The 25427-nt window shown below is 44.0% G+C and overlaps 1 protein-coding gene across 3 annotated transcripts in view; it reads left to right on the top strand.

Annotated features, from left to right (window-relative positions):
* The first annotated feature begins 1618 nt into the window (after positions 1-1618).
* Positions 1619-25427, top strand: part of OXSR1 (oxidative stress responsive kinase 1) — an 88907-nt gene continuing 65098 nt past the window's right edge. For 2 of the 3 annotated variants that reach the window (XM_062568769.1, XM_062568770.1), the window contains exons 1-2: positions 1619-1836; positions 21384-21496. In XM_062568769.1, the coding sequence (XP_062424753.1) occupies positions 1767-1836; positions 21384-21496 (183 nt within the window). In that variant the 5' untranslated portion in view covers positions 1619-1766. Of the gene's footprint in view, positions 1837-15405; positions 15487-21383; positions 21497-25427 lie in introns of those variants that run through there. The other variant, XM_062568771.1, reaches the window with a different exon arrangement.

Raw genomic sequence — 25427 nt, forward strand, 5'->3', positions numbered from 1 at the left:
CCAAAATAAGAGAATTTAACACAGCCTAGACATTAAAAACACAGTGATAAAATTAAGCATATACATCACTATGGCTATAAAGGTTTTAAGCATATGCTTTAATACTTTCAGGATCAGGACCTGTATCTTCTCGATGCCTGGTTCAGATCCACTTTTAACACACTATTAGCTATCAGAAATATTCCACTGGCCACCCAAGTATATGCTTTAGGGCAAAATTTGCTTTTAATCGCTAAAAAATGCTTTTATACGGTAAAAAGATCACAAGAACAGTTCTGAGCAATAATTAAGGCATATTTAGCAAGCATTAAAGGCTGCTTGGCAGGGGAACGCGTAACAGAGGCAAGCAGGAAAAATGAGCAGCTTTTTACTTGGAAGCTTTGCCTTACAGAGACGGTCTTTGTTCGGCGTTTGTACAACAGCAAGCAAGATGCGGCTCTGGGTCTTTTGCTCCTACAGGAGGAACAAGAAGAGAAGGAAGGAGCTATTCTCCTGCGTTAGGTAGCACGAGTGAAAACCCTGGAGTCACAGCACGCATTTGGCAGGGTCCTGAGCCCCCTGTAAGGCTTGGCTCATCAGGGGCATCTCAGGAATTTGTCCTAATAAGCTAAAATCATGTAAAATCTATGTTCTTTGACACACGACTGTCTGCTGTCAAGCCATGAGAAGGAAGTGTCTGATAAAGAAATCCTGACACAGAAATTCCAGATTTTGCCAAACAATCCTTATGATTTCTGACTGGTGACAGCGAGAAACAATGCTATTTTCCAACTATTAAAGAAAGCTCAACCTCCAAACACCTGAAACCTACATCAACCGCAGCCTGTATGGTTCACGGTACCAAGCACCCCCCTACTCCTCGTTAAGCTCTAATTCAGGCTGGATGCCCAGCTAGGCCCCGGGACACGGTCAGACCAGCGCGGCTCCAGCTCCGTGCAGCCAACTATCTGGTAAAACCCTTGGATTTCAAGCCCTGCGTGCCAGGACTACTTGGGGGAGAGCATGCAGAGCGGCGCCCAAGCCGGGCTCTGCCGCTGCTCATCGCCCCACCTCCTTGGTGGCCCCTGTCCCCGGACACCCCCTCACGGCAGGCCCCGGCCCAGCAGCCGCCGCCGCCGCCGCTCCACCCCCCCCCCGCCGCTCGGCCCCTGTGGAAGCCTCCCGAAGGCCTCGCCGGCGAGGGGACCGCGCAGAAGGACGGCGCGCAATTGACAAGCCTCTCCACCAATAGGAGCTGCGGGTTTCGCAGCCGGCAGCCAATCGGTGCCGGGCGTGGGTTTTAGGCGGGCGGTCCCTCCCGCCTCTTGCCTGAGGGAAGGGAAGAGGCACGTAGCCGCCATCTTGAGTGTGGTATTCCCCCCCCCCGCCCTGCACTACTCTTCCCTTTCTCCTTCCCGGCGGCCCCTCCTGCGATGTCCCCTCTTGGCATCCCACCTTTGAGGTCCGTCCCGCGACGGCGGTTAAGAGATGGGCGCGGCAGCGGCAGCACCCGCTTCGGCGGAGGAAACAGAAAAGACGGCGGGCTGGCGGAGGAGCGCCACGCTCAAGATGGCGCCGGGCGGCGCCCCGCTGGCGCGTGCGGCGTGCGCGGGTGACGTCAGCGGGGCTCTGGGTATGGGCAGGTGGAGGGAGCAGGCAAAGTTTGGCCGGCGCTAGCGGGCGGCGGCGGCGGCGGCCGGGGCTGCGGGCACCGCTGCGGGCAGGGCTCGGGCGGGGGCCGCCTCGCCTCTGCGCTCGCGTTGCGTGCGGGCCGCGTCCCCGCTGCCATGGCCGAGGACCCCAGCGCCCTGCCCTGGTCCATCAACAAGGATGACTACGAGCTGCAGGAGGTGATCGGTAAGTGCGCGCCCCCCCCCCCCCCCCACCCCGCCTTTCCCCCCTTCCCCTCCCGCGGGTCCTGCCCCGGCGCCCCGCTGAGGCGTGTGAGGGGGCTCCGGCGTCCGCTGCCCCCTGTGCGTGTGTGTGTGGGGTGTGTGTGTGTGTGTGTGTGTGTGTGTGCTCCCCCCGAGGAGGGGTGTGGGGGGGGTCTGCCCCCTCTCGGGAGGTGTTCTCGGTGGTGCCCCCCACCCCGAGGGGAGTGTGTGTGTGTGCGCGGTGGGGTCTGCCCCCCACCCCCGGGGGGGCTGTTCTGGGAGTGTGTGTGTTGGGGAGGGGGGGGTCTTGAACCCCCGCTGCTGCGTTTTGATGCTCCCTCTGGGGGTCTGCTCCCCTCGCCCGGGTTGTGCATGTGGGGGGCTCTTCCCCCCCCCCCATGCACCTCAGAGGGAGGGTGTGGGTCTGCCCCCGTTGGGGGGGGGGCACTAACACCTCCCTCGGCTTTGGGGGGCGCCCGGGCAGCGTCACTCCCCCTCTGCACAGGTTTGGGGGGGGGGGGGGCTCTCCGCACCCCCTGTCCCGGCAGGGACGGGCTCTGGGGGCTCCTCTGGTTACCTGTCACCCACCCGGATTGCTGGGGGTGAGGCCGGCCGCGGCGCAGCCCCCCGCTTTGGCGGGGCTCCCCCCCGCCGGGGCAGCACCGGCCCCGCGCCGTGGTGGCAGCCCTGTCTCGCCCCCGTGCCTTCGGGGGACGGAGGACTCCGTGGTGCCGCTGAACAAGCCTTGTATCTTATTTCTTTTCTCTCGGCCGCGTTTTTGCTGTTGTCTGGATCTTCATTCATTGTCCTCCCGGCTTGAGGCCTGGCCCTTGCTCTCCGTTAAATTTATTATCGTTTTTCTTAGGCTCTGTTTTGACTTTAAACTGCACAGTTACCAAGGGGCTCCTGCTCTACTGATTTATTGGCTCTCTCAACCATTTTGTTGGGGTGTGTGTTTGAGGGATATATTGCTCTAGGGTGAGCGTGTGACACATCTGAGGTGGTGCCACAGGCAACGCTAAGGTCAGTGCCTCTCGTGTCACTCTCTGGAGGCAGGAAATAAAGTGGGAGGTGGCAGGGCCGGCTCCTGGCCAAAGGCTTTTAGGAAGGAGGCTATTTTTTCTTAGTTTAATCTTTGTGAATTGCTTTTACTTGAAATTTATAAACGACATAGCTCTATCGTGCCCAGGCCTTGCATCTCTGCCGAACAGGGAGACTTGGTTTCTGTTAACAGGGGTGGGTGAGTTTGGGGAAAATGCTGTTTTAAGAGATTAAATTCTTGGCATTGTTTGAAAGTAGGAAGGAACTAAAGCTTTTTTTAGGGGGGGAAATCCTTCTGGAAGTTCTGGAAATCCCTGTTGCTCTGTCGGATCGGGCTTTATCCTCTCCCTTCGCCTAGTGGGAGCAGCAGTGCCTTAGAAAGGAGGCAGGCTGGCGGTAAAGACCAAGGAAGACATAATCTTGCAGATCAGCCTGTTAAACCTCCTTTGGAAAACGCGCCCTGGGGAGGCTGGTGCGGAGCCTCCCGGAGGAGCAGCAGAGAAGGGCGAGGGAGGGGAGAACAGGGCCCGGGGCTCCCGGATTCTCCAGGACCGGGAGTTGCACCCTTGCTCGCAGGGAGCGCTTTTCTCCTGGGAGCCTCTGAAGGGGTGCTCTCGGGTAATACAGAGCAAGGGTTTGAGTTTGAGTATCCAACCCGAGAAGCGGAAGGACAAGCCGCCTCTTTGTAGCTGGGGAGAAGAGTGGGATGGGAACAAAAGGGAGTGTAAATGCACTTCTGCTCTTCTGGGAACTTGCTGCTAGAGATGCACATCCTATAGTCTGACAATATTAGAAGGCAGAGGTAGGTATGTTGTAGTCTCACACTAATGCACAACTTGGGGAGGGAAAGAAGCAGGAAAAGAATATTTCAATTCTTTCATATCTCTTCCTACTCTGTAAACTTTGAGTTTCTGACTGTTGTCTGCTCATTGAAAGATTGTGTTGCCTTTCTGGAATGTAATGGAGTGTACACTGAAATGTGTGTATTACAAACATATGGTTCCTTTCTTAAATTTTCCCATCCCCCCTCATCTTACTCATTTTAAACATTCATGTGGCTGCCAGTGCTGTGGATGTATACGTGACGCAGATTTTTTAGCACATATATCATTTGTGGGACAAAATGTCACTGTGCTAACTGAGCTGGCCTACTTTACCTCCTGCTTCGTGTCTCCTGTAAACCTCAAGGTTTTTCTGAGCTCCCATGACTTCTGCAGAGCTGTAAAAGTTTTTTCAGTAGTGAACAAAGAGAAGGTCTGATATGGATAGTGATGAACCCCGCACTGATGCTTTTAAAGGATTTAACTTGTTTTCTGATTAAACTGTTTTTTTCAGTTTTGAGCCCAGCATTCAGTAGGTTACAAACTCTGTTATTTTTCACATCAAAATAAATGAAATCAACGTCTGACTGTGGCCTAATTCCCTGTTTGTACTGTTTTTTTGTCTGAAAATATCTACGTGTGGCTTTCATATGACTTGGATGACTCTATACCATTACAGTGCAAGAATTGAAAGAGCAAACATTCTAGCTGCCTTAAAAATCTGTAAAACTGCCCTCCTCGTTCTAGCCACTACTTAAAAAAAAAAAAAAAATTAGCACTGGAGGTGTCTTGTGCCATTTTTATAATGTACCTTTATGATGTGGATTAATGCTTGTGTTTATTATGCTTGGTTAGTGTTAGTGGCTACCTGCTGAGTAGCCTCGTTAGGCTTAAATAACTTTCATTACACCAAATTAAGGGATCTTGATTAGAATCAGAACCTGACTTTCATTTGGGTAGGGGATCTCCCCTCCCCCACCATGGAATAGAGGTGGGGGTTGGGGGAGAGGAAACAAGTTATAATGCATTTCTGTGGAATGTACCCACAGAGTAGCATTACCTATTGCAGGTGGATACCATCTCTGGAGATGTTTGAATTTTCATTTTAAAAAGAAAAATGTAGTCTATCCTCATGCTTGTGAAGGTGGTCTTCCAAGCGTGAATTATATATAAATCACGGCAGTCCTCTTTTGAAGCCTTGGGGTGAAGGGGGGAAATTAGACCTCATGCTGCTTCTGCTGCTCAGATACTCGCAGACCGGGGTCCTTTGGATCTCGCAGTTCCTGTTGGAAATACTGATAGCAGTAGTGAAGTTGATTGGAACTGGATCATTCTCATTTTGCTACTTATGCTTTTTGAAAGAGAAGAGCTGTACTGGCTGTGGCCATTTGACTGGGGAACATCCTGTTTCCTATTAACAATCTCTGCCAGAAACAGAAGATAAATTAGCAGTTCGAGTTCTCCCTTGCTCTACTCCTCTGCTCTTTTTCCCCCTCTGACAGATTCCTTCATATCAATGAAGAGAACGCAGGCTGGAGAGAACAGATGTGTTGGGAGTTTCTTCTCCCCTCAGGAATCAAGCTTAAATTGAAAATTGAAGTGCAGATTTACTGAATGATTAGTTTTAGGTTTTTTTCAGTGGCTGTGGCTCTTGCAGCTTTTGAATTGGTCTTTGCCCATGGACAGCGTGCTCTTCTCAAGTTTGATGTTTAGGTTTCTATTTGTGTTTTTTCCCCAAGCTCTACGTGCAAGCACGTATGCCCGTGTAGCAGAAATTCTTTTGCAGATATGTAGGAATGTCTTGGGAATTAATTTTTGCATTTACCTAAATCTTGTCAAAATATCTGGTCACCCATCCTGTGCTTGGATAAATACCTCACATACTGAAAACGTGCCACCATCTATAAAGAGTAGCCTATAAATACTTATTAGGTACCACTGAAGTCTTTAATTATGAAGACTGGAGTGGAATGGGAGATGCTTGTCTGATGATAACTTTTTAGGTTTCTGCTCTGAAGTGCATGTGTTTTTTCTGTTTTGTTTTAGCCCAAGAGTCTTGTGTACTAGTTGCCACCAGTTTCATATGCCTGACTATTTTACGCTCATTCAAGGAAAATGTTACAGTCTATAAAATATAACAACTTAAACTAAATTGACTGTTTAGACAATCTTCGTGCCATATGTTTTGTTTTAGTGTTTCCTCGTTGATTTCCTCTCTTCTCTCTCCCCGTGCAACTAGTTAAACTCGATTCCTACTGCACATTCCCACATTTAGACTGGTTAATTCATTTAAAGACTCACTTCTTGCGTTGTTTGCAAATGTTTTTCACGTTGATAGAAAAAACTTTTTTGTTGCTTTAAATTATGTTAAAGCTTGCATAAAACTGTCTTTGGGCAAGCGTAGCTCTCTTTAAAATGTTGGCAGTCATTCACAGCACTTTAGTCTGTTTGGGCACCGAAATGGATGATTCTTCATACCGCGGTTTCTCAGCTACTCGAATGTTAACAAATGCATGTTCCTGCTTATTCCTGAGTGAGACTCAGTATATGGACTTTGTGGATCCATAGCCACGTTACTATTGCATCCAAGCTACCTTTTCTTTGAGTACCCGACACATCTCATTTCTTTAACTCTGTTCTACTGAGTGATGTTATCAAAGGCATTAAATAGAGTAGTTCTTAATCTCTTGGGAAGCGAAAGCAAAAGATGTTCAGTTGTGTGTATATTTTTTTTTGTTTAGTTTCTATCAGTTACTCTCTGATATGAAGGAGGATAAAACGCATAAAGAAGCAGACTGAGGGTACGAAAAAGATGAGCAGTGGTGAAAGAGGCTTGTTTGGGAAGAATACATCCTTCTTGTTGAAGCAGTGTGGCTGCCTCTCCTGCTGGTCTGAGGGGAGGGCAGAGATGGTTCCTGCTGCTTTTGGCTATTCTAGGGTATTAGGAGCAAACACACATAGTATTTCATATGGAAGTGGTTCACATTTTTCTGTGGTTTGTATGTTGCAATTGCCTCCGGTGCAGCTAGATTCCTGGACTGATAAATGTTTAACACTTAAATTTCTCAAGAAGACTGTTTAAATAGTTTTGGTTTAATTCAGGTATCTTGGATAGCGCTGAGAAATTTGGATGTGCAATGCTCCTGAGCACACCTTGGGGGGTGCATATGCTGACTAACAAATGCATGCCCTAGAGGGTTGTTTCTTATGCAACTGATAAAATCTTGGAGAAAATAGTCTCTGCAGAATATTCATCTATCTAAAGTTGGCAAAATCTGTTTTATTTTTGGATGTTAGAAGCGGCAGCTTGCTCATCAAGTCAATGTCTAGAGACTTTTATGAAATTTAAAAATTGGAGCTCTTCAAAATGGCAAGCAATAACGCTGTTTCTTATTACTAATTGTTTTAGTAAATTGTTCAAAACTATGTTTTGGTCAGATTTTCTTGGAAATTTTCTCGTAAAGTACATGGTATTCATCACAGACTTCTGTAGTGGTAAACTCCTGTAGCGGCTGTGCTATTGGAGCCCTCAAACTCACTCATTATTGTTAAACTTGCTTAATGATAGGAAGAGAGAAACTTGGGACTGTGTGGGTGTAGAAGAATAACTGTGGAATAACGGAATTTGGCATTGCAAAGTCTTTGAAATATCAGGAGCCTGGGACTTTCCAGATGAGTTTATCAAGCCTCTTATCCCGTACTCCACTAGGAATCAACTGAGGTTCAGATGCAAAGAACTTGGCTTTCAAAGTGGCTGCAGTTTCCTGTGACTTCACCCAAGGGAGTTTTGCTTTGGCATTTTGGAAAATCGAGCTCTACGCATCTTGCCCATGGTCATGCAGGAATTTCTTGGCTAGATCCCAGGCTGAAAGGCAGACCAGGATCTTAACCAGAAGGTCAGCTCTCTGACCTAGTTTGTGAGAGGAGACCTCTGATGTGCAAGTATTATGTAAGTTAGTAAAGGGTGCATACAGTACGAATGAAAAATCAAACCTTGTCTGATGCAAGTGAGACAAAAATCCAAGCTATGGGCTAAATGACAACAGATGTTACAGGTACCGGACTAGGGCCATGATACAGCTTCAGTATTTCTTGTGTTCCCCTCGTGTGGGAATACAAATGAGTGAGACTGACCTTTAGAGCAATTCACTCAAACATAAGTTTGATCAGTCAGGCGTTTTGGATGCGTTGTTTATCTGAAACATTAATAATACTTGGTCTTCTGCAGCTAAGGATTAAAGTTCTCATATCCCTTATTTCTAACAGGATTATGTAGGCCCATCATATAGTACAAGCAGGCAGACACTTGCAATAACCAAAGTGTAAAATGGAGAAATCTCATGTTTTTTTCACCCATGCTAAACTTAATAGCTGCAATATCGGGCAGTGCTTTTTTTTTTTTTTTTTTTTTTTTTTTATCACATTTCTTCCACTGCTCCCCTAGGATTCTTTAATGTTGCTTCCTCATGTGAGTCACTGCACAGAGAATTTTTGCTTAACATAGATTTTCTTGCAACTAAGAGAAATCTCACACCAAAAAAAGTATTTGATTGCATATCATTTTCTGCTACATCAGAATCTGTCATGCCTTACGAGGATTTCTTAGAGAGATCCTGTGTTCTGCATGCTAGGAAGTCTACAGGAGACAGCTGTCTTCAATGAATGAAATGCAGAGTAAATTCAGAGCACTTATTTGCTTTTTTGCTGAAATATAAAATTTGAAGTCTTCTCTCCAAACATCCCTTGGAACTTTATACCACTTGAACAACATTCACGTGAAACAAAACTTAAAAAAATTTCATAACTCAAAATTCCTTTTCATTGGAATACAGAAAAGCTCTTCTGAAAGAAGCTTTAGTTTCTTGCCAGATTTCATTTTTCTGCCTGTCTGTTTAGTCTCAAGAGCTCCTGAGTTGGGTGGTTAGGGGAGAGAAACAAACAAATTATTTTACTTCAGAAACTGGCAAAATGTTGTTTCATGCTGAACTGACTTTGCAGCATTCTTCCAAACTAATTTTTTGTTCAGGCAGGAAATAAGCCTATATAACTTCATCTAGGAAAGAGAAGATAGGAACAGTTAAAAAGAATAAGGCAAGTTGAAGTAGTGACTTAAATGATCATGTATTAGCACAGTAAATTCTGCTTGGGCTTAGCTCATAATTTTACTACTTTGTAATCATGAATAGTAATTTAAGCACAAATTTTACTTTTCTTACTGTCAGCACCTTGCTATTAATAAAGCTATGTGGGAGGAAGCTCTATTCATTTTCTTTCCATCCATCAACAGGATTGTTAATTAAGTTAAAATTTTGGCATGAAATTTTGACCTCGAGTACGCCACTGTGTGTCCTGTGAGGTCTGACCGAACACACTGCTTGGCCTGTGGTCTCCTCTGCTAGACCATTGCGTGAAAGAGTTCGAGTTGCCTTTTTGTCTTAGAGCAGTGTTAATTTATAAATTTTGCAAGTTGTCGAAAGAGAGAGCATAGTCAGGTAGGAAAATGGGATCTGCAAATTGTGAACAGTGAATTCGATTTAAACGCTTGTAGTCAGGGTGTAGTATTGTTACACTTTGTGGCAATTAAAGATATGTTTTGTAGAACTGAGTTTCCCCAAACATTGTAATGAAAAAATCCTTATTTACTGTTGAACATGTTGTGTATCTTTAATTCAATCTTAAGCTAGGCTTTCGCTCCTCTTTGGTCTTCAGAGGGTCATAAATCCATTTTCTGGTGATCTAGAGTTAATTCCAGCTTTCTGGAAAGAAAGAAAGGAAGCTTTGGAGGTGGTGGAGAGAATAGTGGAAAATGATAGCATCTGAAAAGTCAGAGTGAGTTAAGAGGTGAGGGACAAGAACACCTGAAAAATATTTTTATTAAAATCAGCACTGAATTAGCCAATGATGCTCAGAGCTGATCCTGTTAAGTGGGGCAGTTTAAACAGTAGTTTTCATTTCAGACCATCTGCAGATTTAAGCAGGCAACACAGTATTAGGTTACCTCCATGGCTAAAAGCTCTTACTTAAATTAAACAAGATACTTCTTGTCACAGAGTAAATTCCTTTCCTGCAAAATCCCCAGGGATGGATTTCATTATGTCAAATTTCAGAACGAAAATAGAAGGAAAAATGCTATTACTTATTTCACTGAGATGGGGGCTAGAAAGGACTCCCTGGGTCATGGAGTCTGGTCCCCTGCTATTGTAGGTGCCAGATCATATAATCCCTATACTAAATTAATGAATGTTTGTGTTTGAAATGGTGCATGTGGGAATTACAGGCACACTTTCCATTAAACAATCAAATCTCTGTGTGACCCTGTCATCTTTGTGCAAAACAACTGTTTAATAGATTCCTTGTGACAGCGGGAAGCAACAACGTCTTCTGATTTGTAACACGCATCCATAGGATGGCGTTTTTATTGCACCACCTGCTTTACGTTCCGGTGGGAGTCCTTGATGTCTGTTTGCTCTAAGACTTGGGTGATACTTGATACTTGGTGATATCCCCTCCTGAGAACTGCAAGAACATTGCACAGCTGAACGAGGAGAGCTAGAACAGAGCGTGAACATGGGAGAGCTACAAATCAGGTTTTGTTTCATCTCCAAACCTCAAGTGCATTGACTACAAACTCTTCTGATCTAATTCCTTAAGGCTTTCCAGAGGAAATTCTGACTCCTTTGGAAACTTGACATGTAAATATACAAACTGTTGTCTAATAAATGTCTTGGCATTAACAGCTAAGAAATACATTGGTATTGACTTCTAGCAAACTGTACTTCATTGGAAGAAGTATCTTGAGCGTGAACTCTTTTCCTGATGAACGGCTCACCAATGCAAATCTGTATTTGAACAGCTGAGAGTCTGACAGGCTACCAGCCTGAGCATACCTATTTGTCCTCATCGTAAGGCTTGGGATGGTTCTCATTACTCTTGGTTAGGGAATGTAATTTTTAACCAGTAGACTAATCTTGTGTGCTGAACACACTAATAGATGCAGAAAAGACCTATTAGATCAGACTATTCCCTGAAATGAAAGGATAATAGCCTTCAGGAGAGGACATATCAAATGCTTAACCATCAGATACTTGAAAGCTTATTTACCTAAAATAACCACTGTACTATCAAACATCTGCACTGTATGCAGACAGAGTGTTCTGGTTAGTGGAATCTCGGCCAAATAAAATATCCTCTACAGTTGACAATTACAGTTGAGACAGAGTTCAGAGATAAAGGTTGAGAGGGAAGAAAGGTGAACGCTGGCATGGCTACTGTGCAAGGGCTGTGTTTTGAGCCTTGGTAATGCCCAAAGACAGCTAGCACGTTATTTACGTTACTGCATATACCATAAAGATAACTGACAGTGATTAAGAGGGAGGGATAAATCTTCTCCAGTAGTATTGCTGTGTTTGGAAATGAGAAATCTGTGCCTGCTTTCCATCCTGCAGAATTAACACTGCATAGCTTCAGTGCCCTTTAAATTAGCCAGAGATGCTGGCATGAAATCAAATAAATATAATTGGTTTCAAACCGAAAATCTAATTTCGGCATGCTAATAGCGACTTAAGTAAATGTGGCAGGTCACGCAGGGCTTGTGTAACTAAAGTAAGCTCCAAGGGCCAGTTACAAACATGGGGAAAATAGTCTCAAAGGCAGTTTCCCAAATCACCTAGGCACGTTGTGGCAATTGGAGGGAGTCATTGCTTTCTGGTGAGGTCCTGGTCTCTTCTCCACAGGCTGTTGCCACTTCAGTAGCTTTTATGTCTATGTTTTGAGTTGGACTGACCAAATTGTAGCTGCCTAAAGATAGGAGGGGAATGTATTCTAGTTTGAACTTGAATTAATTCACGGGTATCCTGGGGGCTACAGAAAGCTAGATGTGCTGTCACAGCTGCCTCCTGTGGCCATATCTCTCTTCCTTGCGATGCTCTTTGCAGGGGAAAGGTTTGTAGAGAGCATTAGCTGGGTTGCAGCTCACCACTGTTGATTCTCCTCTTGTAATCTGTGACTAGTAGCTTTTTTCCCTCTATCTCTGTTTTCCTGCTGTTATTGCTTCAGCACAGAGTACCAGGGTTGGATATCTACCACTGCTTGCTGTGCTCAGTACCTTTTGGTGACAGTGAATCAGCTTAAAGCCTGGCTCAGATGTGTGCACCATAAACTGATGCCTAGAGGTGAAGTGAGTGAAACCAAATAGTGAAGTGACATGGTGGCAGTTTATCTGGTAATTTGCCTAAATGCTTCTCATGGCCAAACCTATTCCTCATCCTCTAGTCCAGTGCTGGGTTGGGTTATGTTGGGAGGCCAGCCGAATTCTCTACAAAAATTTAATTTCTGGTGGAGAAAGCATATTTAGTCTATAAGGGTTTCCAGCCTGAATATTTGCAGAAGATAGGAGAAGGGTAGAAAAACAAATGATGTTTTTCTGTGCTCAGGGCCTAAGAGATACTAATGAAGCTTTGAGAGAACAATGAAACGTGGGGTCGGAGGAGAATTTCCATAAGACTCCTTTTCTTTTTGGTGGCATTGACTAATGCAGTTCACAGTAGCTCAGCAGTTTATAGATCAAAGACTCGGTTATTCACAAGCTTTTTGTCATGGAGTTCTGTGGGGTCATGGGGAGAAGTACCAAACCATGGCCATTGCTTGTCAGTGGCAGATGACTCTGAAAAATGTATAGGCTTTCTTATCAAGTGATTTGATATGGGTTGGTATTTTTCCTTTCAAGCCTGAGAACTGAATTAAATTGCTGGGTAGTAAGTTTTAATTCTGCAATATTGAGTGTTTCCATACTGATGGACCACCGAGTGGGAAGTGCATTTAAATACTTGTTAGCTATGTTGTATGACCTTTGAGTGGCTGATCACTGTCCTCTGTGCACAGAGCATCAGGAATCTTGAAAAAGACGTTGTCCTGCTTGGACAGAAACCTCCAGGCTCTGAACACCATTTTTTTTTTAATCCCCCACCACCCCTAGTGATACTATAAATGGCAAAAGCTCTCATCAAGATAGTGAATAATTCACTGTCAGGAAGTTTATGTGCAGTTCAAATATTTTGGCTGTAGTTTGTGTATTATAGTTGTTTGTGAAATGTGCTTCTCCTTATTCTCTGAAATTCCTTAAACGTGATGGATTAATGCTGGAGTATTAGTTGTCTGTTGGACACCACAGGTACTAACATGAAATGATTGAGAAATGATCTCAAGCTTTGCAAAAACATGTAACTGAGTCTTAACAACACAGATTCTTCTTGTTTCAATACTGTTTGAAATAAATGGCCTCCCAGCTTGTGCAGAACTGCAAGCTACTTGAGCTTTGGCTATGCTGGAGTAAATTACCAGAGGTCATTACGAAGCCAGACCCCTGCAATTTATATGAAACAAATACCGAATTTTACGTTCACAAGTAATAGCTGTGCCTTGTCCCGTTCCTCTTGCCCGTTCTTTCATAAAAAGATCTTGACTGTTATCATTAGTTGCACTAGTCTGAGATGGAAGAATCATTAGTATGTAAGTTTTAATTCTGTGCCAGGACATGCAATGCCTCATATTTATCATCCTTTCTCAACTTGAGCTCTGTTGCACATGCCCAGCGTCTCTGTGTACATGAAAGCCACCTTTGGCTTGAACCCAGCTAAATGTTCATGGTACTTGACAGTGCTCAAGGTGAGAGCAGAAGAGGAGTGAACGTGCTGCATTCGGTGATGCAAGCTTTGTCATATTAGAGTGTGACATTTTGACATTGGCCATACAGAAATACTAGATTTTAGAATAATTCCTTCAAAACAGAGTTGTGATGTTGTCTTCAAAGCTTCTTCCTCAGAAATCTGCACTAGAGGTACCTGAGTGATCTTCCTGCTGATTCAAGATTGTAACTTAAATTGTAGCACATTTGTGACACTTCCTGTTGTACTTGACTGAATAGATGACGCTTACCTGGGAAGGCCTTTTCGTCATCATGGGTGAGCACATTTTTTTCAACACCACTCTGACAACACTAGGAGTATGTCTGTGTCTCATTATGAACTTGCTCTAGTTTTATTACTGCTGTTTGTAACTGTAAGTGTGGGTTGGATCATCCCATCGTTTGTAGTAGGAATCTGACACGTAGTAGGAGTCTGACTTGGAGATGCCTTAAAGCTATGACAGTGTTTCAAGGACCATTAACATTACTTTGCTTTCTTGAACAGTGAGGCTTCTACCAAGAAGACCTTCAACTTCCTGTGGACTCTTACACCATCCTCCCAATGCAGAACTTCATATTCCCACTCTGTATTGAGTTGCCTACAGATCTAAGTGTGTTTCTTTTGCTTGTTTCTTCGAAAGAGGTTTGTTTGTTCACAAAGTGCTTTAAGTGAGGTGGAGAAAATACAAATGGACAGAACTTTGCCTCCGTAGCAAATAGACCAAACAATGCCAGAAGATCAGTCCGGGTTTAATTTGATGTTCAATTTCTGGTAGATCTGTGTCTGCCCAGTGCTCTTTAAGAACATTACAGAAATTCTGTTCCCAGTCTTGCAGTTTCTTGTTCTATTACTGCATTCTCCCTGGAAGGAGTAACCACAAAGCAGAGCTCCTACAGCTCTTTGGCTTGCAGCTGTTGAAGAACTGAAGCTTCCAGAGGCTGAGGCTGCCATTCAAGGGCCTGCGCTGGCAGATACACAAATACTAAATCTCAGTATTAAAGCATGAAAGGTCCTGGGAATTAGGAGTCTCACCTGTGGGATCTGGAGTGAGGACTGTTGATTTGACTTCCCTAACACAGAGACCTTAGTGTGTGCGTAGGATTCCATGACTGGATCTTCTCACTATTATATATGTATAATCCCATAGAAAGATGCAGCTAATCATAACAAGGCATAAACTGCATCCTTTCTTTGGAGGATCTAGGTTATGGTGGTTAAGCTTAAAAAAAAAAAAAAAAAGGCCAAAGGCGGCTTAGGCTGCTTAGGTAGGACCTCCAAAAGAGGTCTGCTCAGACAGGACCACAAGGTGTCCAGGAGAAGAAGGGAAAAAAAAAAGGTAGTGTGTATATCTGTGCTTTGATTCTTGCCCCCAGGATCTACAGAATGTGGGCAAAAGTTGAAGGCTTTCTTCAGGACTCTGAGCAGAAACGAATATGTGAAAATGAGAGCAGGGTTGTAGAGCCAGCAAGAAGAAATGAGTAATCCAATACCCAGAGTGTTCTGGCATCTTGACAATCTGGAAAATGCTCTAGGCTCATGTGCTGTGTTGCTCTTCTGAAGCAACACACTGATGTTGACTGCCCAGCAAGAGAGCAGTTTCAGCCTGATAGTGTTAATGGGGTTTTGAGCCATTTTGACCATGTGTATATGGTCAGCTCTTCCTATGCTGCCATGAGGTTGGCAGCCCAGAGACTTGTCAACCATTGCCCGTGCTTTTAAGGTTTTTGGAACAAAGATAAAGCATACATCCTCATGCTGGCCATACTGGGAAGCATGGATACAAGCAGTGGTGACTTCCATGTGGTGAACTGGAATTAAGTGGTACTTACTCAGGTAATAACCTTTGACTTCAGCAAAAGGGATTCTGCAGCAAGGAATCGGTGTCTGGCGGTATCTTAGGCAGTGTATCAAGCTGAACTAGACCCAGCCCTGCCACCAGAAAGCAATCAACTGTAGAATTCAAGATACCACCTAAATAGCGGTGATCTCAGTCTAGGCCTGGAGTGGGAAGAAAGTGGAGGATAATTCTTGTGCTTTCATCTAGTCCAGTACACTCTATTTGAAAATGCAAATATAGAGGGAAGGAAGGTAAGAAAGATGGCACGTATGGATTTATCCTCTCTACTTGTACTTCCCCATCTTCTGCTATGCACAGGTTGAGGATTTCCTGAGCTGGAGCCAGCATCTGAGCTGTTGTACCTGATAGCCACTAGTGGACCTATCCTCCATAAGTTTCAGTCTTCCTTGTAGCAAGAAGTTAACTCAGTGATAAACTTTGCGGAAAAAAATCTTTTGTTTACTTTTTTAAAACCGTCAGCTGATAATTGCATTGGTTTTTGTAATGAGCATGGTATAAGAGGGACCATTTAAGAGGTTATGCTGGAGCCCACAGAGCTTGGTTCTTTTGTTATTGTTTTTTGTCTGTTTTTGTTTCGTTTTGGAGCCTGAAAGCCATTGCTTGGTCCAGAGCGCTCTTGCAGAGGAGTGCTTTGAATGTATCGTGCATAAGAGGGGAAGACACAGGGGCACAGTTGCAAACGGTGCCTGTGTCAGTAATGACTTTCTGACACTGTGCTCCAGGTGGTGGAGGATACCTTACAGATCTAGCTTAAAAATACAGAACTGGTGTGTGTAGAGGGGAATGGTGAAAGGTCAGGGCAGGGTTATGCAAAGGCGTGCGGATGAGTGTGGTCTAACAGTGCAAGGTGTACAGGCAGGAAACTTGTGATTTGTTCAGGTTAAGTGAAGGCTGAGGAGGAGGGATGATACCGTCGTCTTCAGTATCTAATGGGAAGTTAGAGAAGATGATCCCGACTCTTCAGAAGGCAACAAGAGGCAACAGACAAGATGCAAAACTCCAAATTGTGATTAATAGTGAGGAAGAAGCTTTGCCGTGTGGATGTTCAAAGACTGGAACAGCCAAAAGTGGAATATCTATTGTTAGAGACATTCAAAATCATAGTGAATTTGATGCCAAGCAATTTGTTTTAACTTGAGATTTTGCCCTGCTTTCAGCACAAGATTGCACTGGAGATCTCCAGAGGTTCCTTCCAACCTAAATTATAAAATATTTTTCTAGTAGCTTGTGCTGCATGTAGTCTAGGTAATGAGAAGCTGACAGAATGCATACGAGAAAAGGGATTTTTGTCATGACAAATGTAGCTGTTGCCTGCAACTTTCATTTAACCCTGGAAGAGCACATTTCCTCTGTAGGGGGAGTATTTGATAGCTCATTAAAATGAAAACTGATGCTCCAAGGCCGTTGTGGAAGATGTCTCCTGTTAATTGAAATGGCAGTGTGAACAGCTGAGTTACCTTGAAGGGAAGAAGGGAGCTTCCCATGTTTCTGGGGTACTTGAAATTCCGTGCAGCTTCCAGTAGTGAGATGGATATAAAGCTTGGACCACACTTTGTTTTGTGAGCACTATTTTTATGTAACTAAATTAAATTGCAATTGCATATGGGGGGGCTTGAGGAGATCTGTTCTGTAGCCAGGATTTGATATTTGTCTTGTAATCATTAGGGATGACTGTTCCCATTGCTTAAGCAGATGTTTCTGCCAGAAGGACCTCTGCCTTCAATTGAATTTGCCTGGGAGGAGGTATCAGTGCAATTCATCTCAGTCTTGTCAGGAGAGCTGCAAGCTTTCTTCTTGTTTCAATTTCCTTTGGAAATAAAGTGTGCGTGACCATACCATGTCTGCAGTTCAATCTCCTGCCTTTGCACTCTTCCAAACAGCTTTGAAATCATTAGTGGTTTCCATCAACTTTGGCAGAGGTCTCAAAGGTTAGTAAAACTTCATATAAGTTATGTGAAAGCAAGTGACTGTGCAGAAGCTGTCCCATCTCCCTTGAAGACTGGAGATGGGCTTCTACAGGGAGTTTGTACCAACTTAGGGAGAAGCACAGGCTGGAGTTCTGAACATTGAAGGCTATCACTCAAGGAACATGGATCCAGGGAAACTAGGCTTCAGTGCTTGGTTTTGGTTGTTCTTATCCTTTCAGAAGTGCTCCCCCCCCCCCCCCCGAAAGAACTATTTAATCGTCAGAAACATGAAATATGTAATGGTTAGAAGGCTATGCCTTTGTCAGGCAGCACTTCCTAAAGCAGGTCATGACCCTTTTGATGGACAAATTATATCCTATTTTTTAGGAATAGAGCAGTAAGATTTTGGCTATGCCCAGTTTACATTGTTTTGCTAAGCCGTTATGCTGGAAGAGATTAACTAGGGAGTGAAATTTCTCCGCAAGCTGATCTCGGGGGAAGAGTCTGAGCACCGTCTTTGAGATCTGAATGCCTTGAGGGGGGCTGCATATGTGACCTGAATCCAGTGCAGCCCACAGTTTTGCAGTGAAGCAGTGCTCAGGTCTGCAGCTGGCTCAGGTTGCAGCAAATTAGTGGCTGCTAAGAGAGTTGGTTTAGGATGTGCCACTGTAGCACAGACTGTCCGTTTTCCCATCAAGGATGGTTAATAAAAGCCAGGGAAATCACACTTCTTTCCCTGTCCCTCCCCGTAGATTCGTCACCTGCTCCTAAACTTGCAAACTTCCTTGCCCGGCAACAATTTTTGCTCTCCATCAGCACTTTTTCCATATCTACACCTGTTTTTGATTAGCAACCTATTTGGCATCCTTGATCTGTAGCTTCTTTTGTTTCCTTCTCGCTGTGGAATTTTTATAAATAAATTGAGCGGCCGCAAACCCTGAAGTGGCCGTGCTGCGGTGTTTTCAGGACTCTCCAGCGAAGCATCGAAACCTGTCTTTGTCCAGTGCCAGAAGCACGGCACGCCGCTGCTGCCAAAGAGCAGCCTGCTCGTGGCACATCCTGTTGCAGCCTGGCTTAATCCTTGCTCGATACGCTTTGGAGATTTCATTGTTTCCCCGTAATTAACTGCGATGGCGAAGCTGAAAGAAAAAGCGAATTGGTGGCAGAGGGTGGGAGCGGGGAGAGCAGGTGGTGATGGAACTGAAGAGAGCTGCTGGGGAAGCCAGAGCAGCAGGGGATTCAATGGGAGGAGTCTCAAGTTCAGATGATTCCCTGCCTTGTGCCAAGAAGGTTTTAGTTTGGGGATTTCACTGCTGTTCCAATAATGCCATGCACCCGTGAACAGATCAGCTCCCTGTATGCTGGGGCACTGGCCAAACCCTTGGTGGGAAGAAGTTTTTGCCCTGAAGTCCTTGTGAGCCTAAATCAGGCAGGCTCAAGGAGCAGAAAAGAGCTACGTGTTTCTGCTTCTAATTATTTTGCATCTAATCTATTGTTTCTGCAAGTAACATTTTCATGAAATGAAAATACAAAGCCCCTCTCTCTCTTTTTTTTTTTTTTTTTTTTTTTGTAATTACTCTTTTCTCATGAAAGATTTGATCTACAGTAGTGGTGTCATATCTGGATTGTAACTATTGTCACTGCCATCTGTGTTTACACTTGCTGGGTTTGACTGGCACCAAAATCTTGGGTGGGGAAAACAGATTAATGCTGAAGCTACCAAGTGAGATATCCAGGAAGAATATTCAAGTATAGATGCTGCTGCATTAGTGAGGAGCATGTAGGTAGCTCTATAGAAAAAGGTACACAATGCAAATCTAACTGAAGAGTGCAAGATGGTCCTCCAAGATGCACGATCCAATACTGAAGCGCGTTCTTCCAGGATCTAGCTTGTGTTTTCAGCTGGTCTCTGTTATGCATCAAAACATCCAAAGAAAGAAACTGTAATGCTGGTGCTGTGAGCATGTGAGCGACAATGTTTCTTCTGGGATCTAACCCTTTCCAAAGGAATGAAAAAGGCACAAATGTTTGTTTTTGTTCCTGGCTTCCAAAAGGCTATTACTGTAGGGGAACTGGTGGTGCTAGCAAATGCAGACATAGTTCACTATTCCTGCCTCTTGTCACCACTTCTGCGTGCTCGACTGCCTTTATCTTGAGTCATTCTCCTGTGTTTTTTCACTTTTTTTTTCCCCCTCCCCAAAGAAGCAGCAGAAGAACTTGCGGCAGCAGATACTGAGCGGAGAGGGTCAGGTCAGCGCAGCCCCACACTTGCGGTGAGCGGCCGTGCCTGCGATGAAGCTGCCGGCACGCGACACTGGCCAGGCAGAGCGGCCGCGGGCAGCGTGTGCAGAGCTTGTCGCGTGCTTAGCGTTGTGTATTACAGCCCGACTCCGAAAGCCGAGCCAAACCCAGCTGTCAAAACCTTCTCTTGTGTTTTCCCATGTGCCTTTTGTAAAACATCTGCCTAGGCTCTTCCGTCGTCTCCATCCTTTGCTCAAAGCCCTGCTTAGGGTGCTCAAACTTCATTTCAAAAGTCCCTTGTAAGTATTTTTGTCGGTGTTGCTATTCTTTTCTTCCATCTCAGCTGTTCTTGGCAGCCTTGTGGTGCCCTCTGCTAGGAATTGTCTCTGAATTACTCTGCCTACCAATAATAAATGGCCTCTGTCTTAAACTTCTTAAAACCCCATCTGCTGCATGGAATAGTACAGCTTTAACAAACATGCCGTTTTGGGTTCTGCACATTGCTGCTTTCTGCTTTTAAAATGTAAACTCTTAGGTGTAGGGAGCGAGCTGGCAAACTGAAGCTGTGGTCCGGAGCACGCTTGCAATGCCATATAAAGTGAAGTGAAATGCCTGTAGCTCCAACGTAGTGGTTTCTGGTGGAGGGCTAGAGAAGTGTCGCCCTTGAGTTCAGAGCTTTTTGTAAGTAAGTGTGTGACTTCTTGAATGTAATAGATTTTTCTGCATCTTTCGGTACAGGATTTCAAGCTCTTTATTCCATCTAGCATTTTATTCAGGTTCGGCTGTGGCTTTGTGCCGCTCGCTGCATTAAGGCTGTTGATAGTTAGTCTTTGTTTAAAGATCGGTTTGCAAGCTTTTGCCCTCAGTTTATCTGAACGTACTAATAAAATATTTTCCAAAAATGGCTGGTGTGCTTGACCAGCATTGCAGAATTTGAGGCACGTTTTGTAGCATTAAGATAGGAGAATCTGGTGAAATAATTTCTTCACTCCAAAAAAAACCAAAATGACCATTTTTGTCCATCTCGTCAGCCCAACTGGGTTCAGGAATTGTGCTCGGGATAATAAACGCTTCTTTTTTTTTTAACTTAAGAGCTTAATACCATTTTTTTTGAGCTTTTTACACCTCTCCCATCCCCTCTCCTATTCATTTGAACTATTCCTTTCCACCAAAGCATGTAAATGTGGGGAACCAAGAGCCAGGGGATAAAATAAAGCAAGAAGGTGTCCTGTTAATGAAAACCAAATGTTGCAACTATTTCTGAAAGCCAACACACACAGGTTTATAATCAATTAGGTATTTATAAGTCACACTTATTTTTATATGAAGGATGTTGTTGAGCAGTTTAAATCCAGAGCTCATGGATACTTTTAACAGTTGGGACAAATTTACCTTAAAGACAACTCCCCCCCCTCCCCCCAACACATACACACTTAAATTTAAGAGTTTTCCTGTGGTGGTATTCAACCTAGGCACCAAGACATTGATCAGCTGTGTGAGACCTGGAGCTGAACAGACTTGAGTGAAGCTACCTACTGTCTTTGCATAAACTGAAGGGAATTGGAGAGAGCAATTAGTATATAAAAATACTTGAAAGATCTCATTAGTGCTGGTAGCAAGCAGTGTGGCTTGTTTCAGTGCTCTGGGTGGAACACATAGCGCTAAAAGTCTGTGACCTAAATGGCCTTTCCTTTAAAAGCACGCTAAAGGAATCGCTCCTCTGTTATACGTGAGGTGTAGTCTGGGCTTTTTGTCTGCATAGCTGTAATGATCTCTTATAAAGATGTGCTTTGGTTTTGTTCTGTTAGCTCAGTGCTTCAGTACCTGAGCTGGCCTGGTGGGTTGCACAGGGAGGCATTCCTGTGGGGTAGGCTTCACTGGCTCTGACTTTGGTATTTCATTTACCATATTGGCATCTAACTTGCTTTCTGCAGAAGTCCTGGAAGATGATGTTAACTGTTTGTCTTTTTTGCCCACAGGGAGTGGAGCAACTGCCGTGGTGCAGGCAGCCTTTTGCGTTCCAAAGAAAGAGAAGGTGGCAATTAAACGGATCAATCTGGAGAAATGTCAGACGAGCATGGATGAACTCCTGGTACGCCATCCAAATTGTATGGGGACCTGTACTCCGGTTAGCCTAATCTGTGGGTGTTTGCTAAGTGCCTTTAAACAACCTTTCTTGAGTTTCAGAGGGTGAGGGAACCTGACTGATTTCAACAGAGGCAATTCGACTGATCTAGTTGTAGGTTATGGCACTTTGCTGAACTTCAATACATTACTATGTGCTTTCAGAAACTTTAAGATTTATAGAACTGTTCTTGCATCCTTTCCCTCTTCTGCAGCTGTTTGTTATTCCCTCACCTGTAAATCTTTACTTGAGAAACTGAATAAATTAGCTCCTGTTCCTAATATGCCTCTGGTACTGAAGCCGACTAAGGGATCACTGGCATACTGCAGACTGCCATAAGGAAACCTCCACTAATTTGAAGCTCAGGCCAAAAGGTAGATTGCTTAGAGGCTGTAGTTCTGTAATTTTCTTTCTCAAGATCTTCTCAATAGAAAATAGCTTCTGGCAAGCAGTTTTGGTAACTCTAAATTTGTTTCTTTTCTTCTGGCTTGTTGGTGAGGTTCAGCTTTCTCCTTTTCTGTTTGTATGAGCTGGTGTTCCTTCAGCTGTCACATCCACCTTGTATGTGGAAAATCCCTGGAGTTAAACCAGGCTTTTCCTGTGAACATGAGATGTCCCCACTAACGATGAAAAAGCTCTCTTGGATAGGACTTTGGATAGTAAATGTTACTTTGCAGGGGCGTAGGATAGGCAGTAAGATAGTCTTCTGCCACTTTTCCTTTTAAAGCAACTTTGTATGTGTGGGTTCATGCTGTCTGCCCCCCCCCCCCCCACACACACACACTTGCATCCTGGCAGCTTCTGTTGTCTTTACCTAGGTACTAGTTTTGGTGGTTGTAATTAGAAAAGAGGAGAGAGAGAACTCGGGAGTCTCAGCTAGCTCTAAAAGTGCGTGGTCTTTTGCAAACCACTTTAAGGCTCAAGTGTCCATAGCTGAGTGTTATGCTATTTCTGTCATTAGAAGTATCTGCAAATCAGCTCTTGTAACGAGAGTAGAAGAGGCTCCATTCAGGTAGTCACATTTTAGTGTGCCTGTGAAGAGCTGCATGTAGGACTCCAGAATGACGTATGTTCCTCTGTTACGGCTTTTGCTCTAGGAGTTTTAGAGCTTTCCTTTTCACAGGCATTTTTTTAGACTTGGTATCATCCTGCAGTACTGTTTTCAGGCTTTTTATGTGGCTTCTTGTCCATACCTCTCTGCTTCAGTAGTATTCAAACCCTTTTGTCACGATCAAGTAACTGAGATTATTAGTGTTTGAGTAATTGCCAATTCCAGTTAAAAGGGTTAGAGTCAGAAAGCTCTGCTGCAGAGACTTGGCATGTAATTTTAGATAAGTTTGTCTAATTGCATATCTTATATCTCTTGTTGACCCATTCCTCACAATGTATTTTCTTATTATGGGTAGGACTGCAGTGAATTGCTGTTGTCAACTCTCATAAATTTCTAAATTTGTGACCAGATTTAGTCTGGATCCTTCTGCAGGCTTGTTTATAGGTGTGCTATGAAGGCAAAAATTTATGACTCAACATTTTGCAAAAAATAGTCTTTGTTAATGTCTGGGGTGAAGACAGGAATTTGAGGTCTTTCTAAACATGCTATCAGTAAATAGACTTTTCCTGACTTGCTTAGTAGCTTTTTATACTCAACAAAACAAACAGTAAAATGACTTCAACAGACAAACTTGGTGATTGCCAGTAATAACAAGTGCTCTAATAATGAGATGTTAGGCTAGGTGAGAGTAAAGACAACACCTGATGATAAAAAGTTCTCCAACCAAAACCAATAAATATCACCTCATATGGCATGTTTTGTAATAAATCTTTAGTATTCCTTAGCCTAACAGTGGACAAGGGCTACAGTTCCTTTTTGTAGGAGGTGAAGGCTTCCCTTTTCAATCTCGCATGTGGTGGCCTGTGACTAACTCTCCTCTTCCGTGCACGCCTCTGAAGACAACTTCTTTAGCCTTATCTTTGAAATAAGGCTCTGTGCGGTGTCTTTAATTGTGTTCCCAAAGTCTGTACTCACCCTTGAAGTTAAACCTTTAAGGAATACTAGTAAGTGACGAGTATCTAATGTTTCTGAAGAAAGTACAAGATTCAAGCTCCAGGCAATTTGGGCATCATTTCTCCCCACAATAATTCTTGCTGTGACCTCTAACTGTTAAGTTTTATTTACTCAACTTTAAGCTGATCTCTTAATTATTTGGGGAAAAAAGTATTAAAAATACAACTGTAGATACTCTTGACTCCAGAGTCACGGAGGTGGATGGGGAAGAAGGTTATTCAAATCTGTAGTAGTTCTGTGGGACACAAATGTAGATGTATTGCCTGAAAAAGCATTTCCCCTGGGTTGGTTCTGAATTTGTCAGGTTATTGTTTGTCATCTGCTAGCGCAAGATCCAAGAGTATGGAAGTTCTTGATCTCCTTGCTTTGTACTCTTACCTTTTACTTTCTCCATATTCTTTTCCATATTTTTCTTCTTCAAAGAAGATATTTTCAAGCTTTTCAGTCTTGTATGTTGTCCCCCTTCACTCTAGTTTTCTCAGATCAATTCAGTTATCTTTTTTTGAGCAACTATTTGTTAGGTTTTCATCCAAAACCCATAAATGTAAATCCTTGCAGATCATGATGATTTTAAGCAACTAATGCAAAGTGAAATATGATGATGCATACCATACTCCAGTATGGATTTTTCTCCTTTTCTATTCTCCCATCTCCCAACACAGTTAAAAGCATAAACTTGTGCTTTTATTAGATCCGTTATCCTTCTGTTGTGCTGAGGGTATCTGAGCACAATAGTCAACTTAGAGTAAACATTGCTCAGTCCCTGGGTGGTAAATCAGGGCTGTTGTGTTACAGCCCTGCCTAGTCATCAGGAGCTGGGATAGACAAGGGACTATAGGTCTTAAACTCTGATTTAGTAATTTATTTTTTGCAGTGCTTCAGACTACTGGATTGTTTGATTGAAGCCGACTTGTTTGTACCTGGCCTCTGGTTAGCGCAGAGGGTGGAACAATGTCATGTTGCTCAGGGGAAGGTACGAGGCGAGTGCAAACAAACTTCTGCTACAGATAAGGATGGCTTATTTCTTCTAGGACTCTTTCAATGTTCCTGCACCTTCCCGGCAGACCCTGCCATTCCGTGGGATGAAGGAGAGGAGGGCTGGTTTGGAGCGGTTAGGAAGTGCGCTGTAAGATGCGCCTCTGTCGTTAGCTGAATGGATGAGGGGCCTTGAGTTTCCTTTGACCTGCTATGGCAGCAGGTGTCTGGAGGCGAGGGAATCCGGGAGCTTGTGGAGATTAAGTGAGGGGAGAGGTACGACTTAGCTGGTTAAAAGTACTGATCTTGATCTCTGCATCTCAACGCCCACTCAAGCCACGTGGGTGGTCAGGGACAACCTGCGTGCCTTGCAGGTGCTGCAAGATGTTCTAGATCAGTAAATGGATTCATTTATTGCTGCTGTGGTGTATGCACATGTAGAAAGGACTAATTTCATTGCACTAGGGGTTAATATAGAAGCAGGAGCAAACTAAGTCAAGGGCATTCAGCTCTTTTTTTGCAGAAGTGATAACAGGTGTAAAGAAAGTAAACTGGCAGGAGTAGCACAGTTCAGAAATCTGGCTCTTGCTAGCCCAGGTACTGATTTTATGTGATGTTAGTCAGAAACGTCTCTGTCTCAACGCTTATTTCTTCTGTATGGTACTGGGTGTTCATGGACCTTTCCTAGAAGGCCTGTGGGGCTTCGCTGTACATCAAGGAAGTACTATGTAGCCTTAATGATTCTTGCTCACCAGTGTGTATTAAACAGGCTGTCAGATGCTGCCTTGTGCACCATTGGATTTGGACTGTAAGATTTATTTATGTTACAAGTCTTGTTGTAACCATAGTAGCTAACTT

The sequence above is a fragment of the Rhea pennata genome, chromosome 2 (assembly GCF_028389875.1).
Source record: "Rhea pennata isolate bPtePen1 chromosome 2, bPtePen1.pri, whole genome shotgun sequence".
NCBI lineage: Eukaryota > Metazoa > Chordata > Aves > Rheiformes > Rheidae > Rhea > Rhea pennata.